The sequence below is a fragment of the Chrysemys picta genome, chromosome 12, assembly GCF_011386835.1.
Source record: "Chrysemys picta bellii isolate R12L10 chromosome 12, ASM1138683v2, whole genome shotgun sequence".
NCBI classification, from domain to species: Eukaryota; Metazoa; Chordata; order Testudines; family Emydidae; genus Chrysemys; species Chrysemys picta.
In genome coordinates, this window is record NC_088802.1 from 33455045 (window position 1) to 33464937 (window position 9893).

General features: G+C 52.1%; 1 protein-coding gene across 3 annotated transcripts in view; it reads right to left on the reverse strand.

Moving 5' to 3' along the window:
* SHISA6 (shisa family member 6) overlaps nt 1–8374 on the reverse strand; it is a 390127-nt gene extending 381753 nt beyond the window's left edge. For all 3 annotated transcript variants that reach the window (XM_042841227.2, XM_042841226.2, XM_042841225.2), the window contains exons 1-2: nt 8232–8374; nt 6639–7508 (exon numbers count right to left, since the gene is read on the reverse strand). In XM_042841227.2, coding sequence (XP_042697161.1) covers nt 6639–7237 — 599 coding nt within the window. In that variant the 5' untranslated portion in view covers nt 7238–7508; nt 8232–8374. The remainder of the gene's footprint in view (nt 1–6638; nt 7509–8231) is intronic.
* Between the last annotated feature and the right edge of the window lie 1519 nt (nt 8375–9893).

The following is a 9893-nucleotide window of genomic DNA, read 5'->3' on the forward strand; positions in this document are numbered from 1 at the left end:
AAAAGAAAACTATTTCTTATGCTGCCATGATAGCTAAGAGAAGATTCAAAAGTCACCCAGAATTAGAAAAGATATTTTAAAAGGCTTCTGGTCTTCAAAGGGTCAGAGATCAATTAGTAGTTAAAAACTTGAGGAGTCCAGTATACCAAAGGAAACATCATGATTGGAAACCAAAGCTGAACTTGAATCCATTGCTACCTGGTGATCAGCTATTAGCAGTAGAGAATGGTAATTAGAAAGCAGGTAATTTATGAACTAAATTGGATTCAAAGGCTTATATAGCAGTCAAGAACAGGAGAAACAGCACATTCAAAGCCCTCATACAGGTTTATCGCTGAAGAAAACAAAGTGGCATCAGGGTCATGAATAATACTGGAGTCAGGAACTTGGCCTTTGAGAATGACTACAGAAAATCATGCTACATCTGGGAGAAGTTCAGGAAGGGAGGCTGCAGTTAACCAACTTCCACTACGGAACCAGAGCCCGATTCTTCAAAATGCAGCAGCAGAGGAGAAACCATGGCAAACAGTAATCATTGGACTGTGCAAACTGTGACCAGAGATTGTGGGCAGCTGTTTAAAGTCTCCTGGATGCAGAATGAAAAACTACTCATACATGGACACATGCACAAACACACATATGGGGGCCTGATTCTGATTTCAAGTGGTTTTTTTTACAAAACACTTAATTCCACTGACTTTCCTGGAGATCAAAATTAGGCCTATAGCTTCATTTCATCTACTACTGTGCAAGTGTGAGAGAGGAAAGTTATATTTACTAAAGTGAAATGTAACATGGTTCACATTGAGTGACAAACTTTACCTTTCTTTGCTAGTTAAGCAGTGATTTCTGGTTGATATACCATTTTCTTTAGAAAAAGGATGGGATACTGAAACCATAATGTTCCTTTACGGGTGGGGCTTTGGAGTGAGCAGCTGGGAATAGGCAATTCTGAATAGGCAGTTGGAGAATGAGAGGACTGGACTAAGTGTAGTGAGGGCAGCAGGACCCTTTGGAGAAGAAGGGAACCAGGCACCATCAGTGAGAAACAGTTAGTAGGAAGTGGGACAGAGTGTGCATAAGAGACAGTTAGGTGAGTCAGATAAATGAGACACAGTAGAGGAGAATGTGGGATGAGCAGAGCATAAAAAGAACTCAGCAGAAAGAGGAAGAAAAGAGCAGAAGTGACAGAGAAATAAAATCAGCTGGAAAATCCACCTGAAAAGATGTGTGTTCTTAACTCTCTTTCATTGTTCCGGGGAGGTGCTTGGCTTGACGTGCTGCTCCCCTGATGTTGACTAAAGAACCATATACAAAACTTCAACTGTCAGGGTACAGATAACTGGACATTGGATCTGAACCAGTCCTGGCTTGGGTTTTGCAAAACCAACCCTGTGAATACTTTTACCCATCTAATCAATAGGTGAGCTAGAGGCCTTGAAAAATCCATCTGCCTACGCACTAGTGGTTTCCCTGACAAGCGTGGAGGCTTAAGCCATCAAGCAGGATGTAAGAATTAGGAGAATTCTCTAACCCATTATTTACTCATGAAGAAAACCTTCCAAATGTGAACCAACTCTGATATGATACAGTGCAGTCTTCCTGAATCTGCAGACAGAAAGCTCCAGTGCCTCTGATGTTGCTCAGAGCTTTGCCTCAAAGCAGGCGAGTTAAATTGACAAGAGAGTGGTTCATTTCACTGCGGTTACTGCTGCTGCTACTTGGGACAGCAATGAGCAGTTATAAAAACAGCCACTGGATTTATCCATGGAAAGGAGGATGTAAAAACCAGAGGTGGGGAGAGGTAGAGTAGCAGAAACATCTCCCCTCTTCCCTCCTTGTACCAGCCAAGATGACATGGAAGATAGGTAGAGTAGTGGCAACCCTATACTCTCCCAGTAGCAGCAGGCTCTTGAGTTACTATTCAATGTGTGCAGCTAAAATAGAATAGAGCTTCAAATTTATCAGACATGTAACAGCCAGAGGTGGATATGAAAGATGGAGCCTCCAAGCAGGATCCAGGGCTAGCACCCTGGTAGAGTCCAAGAAGTCTCCCTTCTTCTCAGCAGTTGGGGGAGGCAGGGAGAGCAGATCTGAGCTTCTTACCAAGGTATGGACCTTGCTGGTATCCCAGTGCAACCATAACCACCCTTGTCTTTCTTATCCGGCTCTGGCTAGTGGAGGAGGTGCTTTAGTCCTCAGGATACCAGTCTGGTAAATTTCTCAGACCTGGCCACAGAAATATAAAGAGTTTTTGCACTGTCCCTGAAGCAATGAGTGGAGCAGTTACTTCTGCTGAACGCTAAATAAGAGTCATGGGGCAATACTACTAGTACTGAATTATTTATGTACTGCAACATGGGAATTTGAGGTCATGACTCTGAGAAGAGGAGATTCTGGGTCATCCATATATGCTCCAGAAACAGATTCTGGCTTTTAAAAACAACAACTGAGCTTCCTATTTTGTTGTCATCAAGGATCCTGTAACTGGCTCTCTTCATTTAAATGAAGACACGGCCATATGTAATTTAAAACAGAAAAAAATTGCCATCATCCCTGCACATGTGTTTGCAGGGAAATCCAAGAGAAAACACTGGTTAGACAAAAATGTTAGAAATCAGCAGCAGTTTATATCTAGAGCACACCATGCATTAGTGATGACTGCATAACTCCAGAGTGGTGAGGTGAGACCAAGCCACGAGTCAGTTGTTCATAGTTAGGTAGAAAGATTTTTTAAAAATTCTAAAAGTCAACTCATTTGAAATAGTCCAACTGCTTCCACAGTTTTGGGTGTATTTTAGCTTCTGCTTATCCAGACATGTTATTTTTACAAATCAACCATAATATTGTCATTGTGTTTGCTTATTTGAAAACCACAGAGGCACCACTAATTACTTTACAGGTATCATCCTGGGGCCTTATAAGAAAACCAAGATCAAATTTTCAGTTGTGAGATGCACATGCATATAGCCCAATGAAGAGTCAGCCGCTTGTTTCCTATGGTAGTGCTGCATGCATAAACCAGCCATTCTATCCAAAGCCACACATGAGCCTGTTACGTACAGAAAAGCTTCTTCTAAATGGGCTAATGCTGCTGCTGGAAAAGATAGCTGAGAACTTTCTCAGTTCTCACATGGCATCTGTACACTGCTCTGTTAAACCACCCTCTGTAGCTTTTCATTGCAAATTGTATTTTAGGGTTTGATCCTGCTCCTGTTGAAGTCAATGGGAATCTTGTCATAGACTTCAGTGGGGCAGAATTGGGCCCATCTTGAGCTATTTCTGGGAATGTTCTGATTTCTGTTTAAACTGTCATTCACCTCACTCGGAAGATTTTGGTGGGATGCACACCCTAATATTTAATGTAAACTGACATCTGTCCAGTGCATTATTCCAGATGTTAAACACAACTTAGATTGACATGGCCCCAAATGTATGTATATACCTGACTACACTGTTTTTTCCTCACTATTCCATCATTCAGCTGTAGTTCTCAGGGACAAAAGGTGCACAGTTCTATTCTATAAATTTACATTATGTTTAGGATGCAAACAGCAAAATTCCATAGACCATGCATCCCCCTATCAGTTGGAGATATGCTTCATAATATTTAAACCTGTGTGCCATGTTGATCAAATTTAGGTTAAACATCTATGAGAGGTATAATCTTTATCAGCTACCACATTATAATAATAAAAGTCAAACAGTTCTTTAAAATGCACTGGAAATCAAGCTTTTCAAGCACTCAATCTGCCATTCATACCCCTCATCCACACGCAGGTGATTCATTTTTACCAGTACTTATCTAAATAAAGCAAAGGAGGCATCAAAGGAATGGAAATGACAAGAATAACTTAGACAAGTCTAGCAACACTGCCTATTATTCCAATGGGTACAGGAGTACACTAGCAAAAATAACGTCGGGGGAAGCGTTGGATTTCAAAACACCTCCAGTTAGTGGGAAGATAGACCATTATTGGGGCCCAAGTCCACATCCCCTAAAGTAAAGGGGACTCATTAATGGGAGTTGGATCATGCCCTACACTTATAAATTACAGATTGCTTTAGCTGGCATAAACGGGTATAGCTGTGCTGAAGCCAATGGAGCTATGCAATTTACTGCAGTTGATAATCTAGTCCTCCTAGAAACAAATATACAGTACAAGAATCTATTCCTGATGCGACTGCTTTTGGAACCCTGTATTGTACAGACACAAATGACCAAAGTTCAACAATTAGAACCAAAGGATCTGTGCTCAAATTCAGACACTGCAACTTACTTAATAATGCAAAGCTTTTCCTTTCAGCAGTCAAGTTTTTGGTTGGGGGCTCCTCAGCAGGTGTGAATCAGGATAGCTCTGTTGACTTCACTGGAGCTATAGCAATGTGCGCCAGCTGAGAATTTGGATCTCAGAATTTATGTATGAGAGGCAGTTAGAGACAGAAGATATATTTTATTTTAAACTCCTATCAAATACAGAACTCCTCTTTGTGCCGCTTTACATTTTTTTCTCTGCATAAGAAGCTAAAATTTCCACTCCCCAAACTATGTGGTTCACATTTTTATTTCAAGGTTTAAAATGCGGTCAGGGTTTTTTGATAAACACAGTAAATGAATTTTTAATTAAGATGATTGAAATTAAGCATTATCTGCCAAAGACACTTGCTTCTTCCCATGAGAGTATGTTCCAATGCATTTTTCAGAAGTAGTGTCCCATTGTTTTCAAGTTTATATTTGAGAACTCTAGGAACACGCAACATTCCAGCACTAGACAACGTTCTAAGGTACTAGCTCACCAGAAATTGAAATCAGCTAGGGACATTCCATAAGGAAAAGTGACATGGAAATCTGACCTTTATATTTCCAAATGGACTCATATTAAGCACCACCCCAACGTATTAAATTTGTCTCCTACAGTTTCTCTATTAAAAGCATTAAGCATGTCATATTTTAAAATAAAAATGACACTAAGATACCTCCCTAACATCCTCCCCCCCCCCCCCCCCCCGACACACACAGGACAGGACCTGTAGCTTGAGTTATTTGGAAAATACCCTGACATTGTTTGCCCCCACATGCTATTTTGGCATCTCTGTCAGGGGCATTTACTAAGAGGCAAAGTGGGAACAGGCCAGTTGTTGCTTTTGTAACTTCTCACTTCAATGTCCTGACAGTGTACCTGACAGCAGGCTCGGGACAGTATAGGGGCCAAGGGGAGAATTTTTCAGTGGCCCAGACAGAGAATTTGGGCTTAGTTGTTTGGAGCCTAGTGTACCCTAGGACATGGGGGTGAGAGGGTGCAGAGAAAAGCACAGGGAGAGGGCCAGAGGGAGAGAAGACAGCTCTTCAAAGGTGGGCGCCGTGGAGAGACCTGCAGGGTGGAGAGGACAGGAGAGGCTGAGCCTGTGTTCCCGGGCCAGGGCACTGGACTTTGCATTCCGGAGCCTGGCTGAGTATTATGTGGGGGGAACTGTCCAGCAGCCCGGGTGCTGAATGACAAGCAGAGGGGAGTGGGATGAGTGGCAGCAGAGAGGAGAGTGCCCTAGGGTGCGGGGCTGTGGGTCCCTCGAAGGACGAAGAGTGCCCCACACCTGAGTGTGTTCATCTGCTGGGGCACATGGAAGGGTGGGAGGTGGGGAGTGGGAGGTCTCCCCCTCCCCATGGCTGACTCACTGCCTCTCTCACCTGTGCATGTTCATTCACCAGAGAGGGCAGGGAGTCCTGGTGGGGGCAGGTGAGTGTGTGTGCATCAGTGGGAAGGGGGGAGGTGTCTCTGAGCTGCAGATGTTCAACCCCAGGGCAGGCTGGGGGCTTAGGGTAAGTGTATCCCAGCTGGTGGGTATCCCAGAGGGGGCGAAGAGGAGAGGTTCCTTTGGCCTGGGGTCTCACCTCTGGTTGATCATCTCTGGGGTATGCTTTGTGGAGGGAGGGTTGGGGTGGGTTCCCCATATAGCTGGTGAGGGGGTTCTGAACTGTGGAGGATCATCTCCAGGGTGAGGTTGAGGGAGGGGTGTCCTGGAGGGAGCAGGGTGTGTGTGTGTGTGTGTGTATTAGTGGTGTCCCAGAGGGGGGCATTCTGGAGGAGCCAGGCTGTGAGGGAGGGCACTCCCCTGTGGATGTTCATCTCCCAGGGTGGACTATGTGGGGAGCTACAGGGTGTCCTAGAGGGAGTGGACTGTGTTGGAGGTTGGGGGCTGTCCCAGAGGGGGGGCTGGCTGTTTGGGGGGTTAGGGGAGTGTCCCATAAGGGTCTCACCTCTGGATGTTCATCACCCAGGGTGGGCTGTGTGGCACTGTCCTGGAGGGGTAGGTGAGGTATCCCAGATGGGATCTCACCTGTGGATGTTCATCTCCCAGGGTGGGCTGCATGAATGCCAGAGGGTGTCCTGGAAGGATGTCCCAGCGTGGGAGGGGATGTCCCGGAGACCTCTCAGCGGCAGATATTCATCTCCGGGGGCAGACTGTGTGGGGACTGGGGGTATTCCATAGAAGGCAGGCTGGGGGGAGAAGGGGGCAGAGGGTGTCCCTGACAGGGCGGGAGGAAGGCTCTCCCCTGTGGATGGATATTCATCTCCCGGGGCGGGCTATGTGGGGACTGGGGGTGTCCTGGAGGGGGCGGGCTGCAGGGGAGCTCTCACCTGTGGATGTTCATCTCCCGGGGCGGGCGCCGCGCCTTGTCGTAGGCCACCTTGGCGAAGACGCCGGCCACCAGCACGAAGGCCACGGCGCCGCAGGAGATGTAGACCGTGGCGTTGGTGCTGTCCTTGGCCGGGTCGTACTTGTCGGGCTGATTGCCGTCGGGCGGCGCGGGGCGCAGGCCGGGCGTGGTGATCCAGCCGGGGCTCTGGTAGTTGCGGCACTGGCCCTGGTCGAGCTTCTCGGCGCGCTTGTTGCAGCAGAAGCGGTAGTAGCAGGTGCCGCAGCAGTAGCGGAACCCGCTCTGGCTGTTGTTGCACTCGAACTCCTTGTCCCACTGCCCGCTCACGTCGTAGTAGCCCCAGCACGTCTCGTAAGCCGGGCCCGGGGCCGTCCCGCCGCCGCCCCCGCTCACCGCCACGGGCGCTGCCGCCGCCCCGGGCCCGGCCAGCGTCTGGTTCAGCTCCTTGGGCGGGCGGGGCGGCCGGCGGGCCGCGCCCTGCGTCCGGTTGCCCTTGGCTCGGGGGGGCCCGGCGGCGGGCGCGGCCAGCAGCAGGGCCAGCAGCTGCAGGGCCAGCAGCAGCAGCGGCAGGCGGCCCATGGCGGGGAACTGGGCGGCGCGGGCCGGTCGGCTGGCGGAGCGGGCGGAGCGATCAGGGGCCCCGGCGCCGCCGCCCCATGGGGGGCCCCGGGCACAGCAGGTGCCGCCGCCCGGCCTCGGCGCTTCACGGGCGGGCGCCAGGCTCCGACACCCCGCTCTGGAGAAGCCCCTTCATCCCGACAGGAAGCGAGAGGTTCTGACCGGAGCCCTGGCCGGCTGCTCGGCGGAGATCGGCGCGTCCAGTTCCAGCCGCTGCTCCTCGGGCCACGGGCTGGGGAGAGACGGAAGAGGGGGGTCAGAGACGGGGGGTCAGACGGGGGGAGGTGGAAAGTCAGAGCCTGGGGAGTGCGGGGGGGGGGAGAGGGGATGGTCAGAGAGCGGGATCTGCGGGTCCGGGGGGGGGAGGGAGCTGGGGAGTTGGGGAGCCGGGGACCAGTGGAGCCGGTTGAGGATCTGGGAAGCTACAAGGGGGAAAGAGGGCAGAGAACAAGAGCTGCACCACCGAGCACCCAGGGGATGAGGGGACCCAGCCCTGCCCCAGGGAGGACTCCGCACTAAGGAGAAGGGTTTGCGGGATGGGGGGGAGTCAGAGCGGAAGGGGAGCAGATGGGGCAGAGGGGCGCTAGATGCACGGGGAGCTGCTGGGTGCAGAGACTCGGGGAGGCAGGGGCCGGGGCCAAAGGCAGGCGGGGTGTGCGGGGCACGAGGGTGCTGTGGTGGGTAGGGGAGGGTGAGCTGGGGCAGAAGGCGGAGGGAGGCAGGGTAGGGCAGGGAGACGGGGTAGTTAGCGGTAGCTGGGGGTGGTTGGGGCAGGCGGCAGAGACCGGTGCCTGAGGCGCTGGGCTCGGCAGCGCGGGGTGGAGGATGCCCGACTGGGGGATCCCCTGACTCGCTGCCCCCGGGCGCTCCGCATTGCCCCTACCAGCCGCAGAGGCAGGCTCGGCTCCCCCAGTCCCCCTGCAGCCCGCCCGGGCAGAGCCCGCGTCCCGCTTACCATGCCGCCCGGAGAGGACTGCAGCGGGCTCGGCTCGGCGGCGAGTGGCGGGGGGAGCGGGCGGCTGCCTGCGCTACAGGCGGGAGCGGAGCCGAGCGCCCAGCCTTAGGTCCGCCCACCGCTGCCAGGCTCGCTCCTGACATCACTCCGGGCCCGCGTCACCGGCACACGGGGCGCTGCTTAATAAACATGGGCCCAGGTGCGGTGGCCGGGCCGGGGCAGCGTGCGCCCCGGGGGTCCCCTGCCCGGGCTCTGGGCTCCCCCGGGGGGCGGAGGCGGGCGAGCGGCACCCGTCCCGGCAGAGCGGTGTCAGGGCAGCCACAGGCTCCCGGTGTGCGGCTGGGGCTGCCTGGCCCGAGGGGTTGTCCCGGGGTCCGGGCTGTGCAGCGCTGGGAACGCTGGAGAGGGCAGGTGGGGAGAGACATCCACGCGCACCCGGGGCTTGCCCTGACCATCTGGGCATGGGAGGAGCGGCCGGGGCTGGGCTGGAGCCCGCAGTGACCCCCGGACTGGAGAGACTGTCCCGGGACCCAGCCACTCTGCACAGGACAGGGTCTTGCACACCCGTGCCCAGCCAACCAGAGCAGGGAGGCTGTGAGCACAGCGCTGACAGGTAGCTGTGAGGGGAAGGGTGGCTGACGGTTACCAGTTACTGGAGGTCATTCCCCATTGGGGCTGGGTGGGACCCTCCGCCCTTTGCTGGTTTGGTTCCCGATGGGCAGGCCCCCTCACTGCAATGTGTTGGCAACCTCAGCTGAAAGCCCATGGGTTGAGTGGAGGTGGGGACTGTGCTATGGGCTTCTCCTAGTCATGGTGCAGCTGGGGGGGCTGCTGGGAGAAACTCAGTTTGCTCCTCACCTTGTTCTGTGAGGGCACCTGCTGGGGGTTCGCCAGCACTAAACTCCTTTCATTGCAAACCATTATTGACCCTATGGATTTCTGTTCTGACAGGAGCCAATGTCGTTACTGGTCTAGTGGGAGTCTTCCCAAGCCAACCTGTATTACTGGATTTATCCATCATAGTGAGAGAGCCTTTAGTGCCAGTGGAAATGCTGGATTGACAGCTCAGGATACCAATGGCCTCAGAATAGGTGTGACATGGGCAGCAGCAACAATTCAAGCTTCCCCACCTCCACCCATCAGTTTGTGTCATCCTGGCGAGAGAGGGGCAGGGGAGGGGGTGGTGTTTATGTGTGATGTGACACTGGAATGTGGTGCCCTTCTGTGCTTGACTTGCCCTCTGAGATTTAAGAAGGGCCCCAACTATGGTTTTGTACTGGAGAAATCTGCCCTTGGGGAATGTGAATTGAATCCCCAACTGTGTCCATACAGGCCATTGCACAGCAATCATTACTGTGACCAAGGCAGATACTTAGAGGTGAGAGGGTTTGTATCCTATTTCCATCCCCAGGAGCCATCCAGTCCCCTCCTCAGAATTTGCTCTGACTAGGTCACTGACATTGTGCCTGTACCAAAAGTTGACCTCTCCCCCCATTGAAAACTAACTCAAACACCTTTAAAATATTTTCTTAAGATGCAAAAGAAATCAGCAGCTTTAAGGACACTCAGAGGACACTGGAGAGGATCATAACAAAGAGAAACACAGTGTATAGTGGAACTGAAGTGCTATCCTGAGAGCTGTACACAAGCAACAGAGAGCTG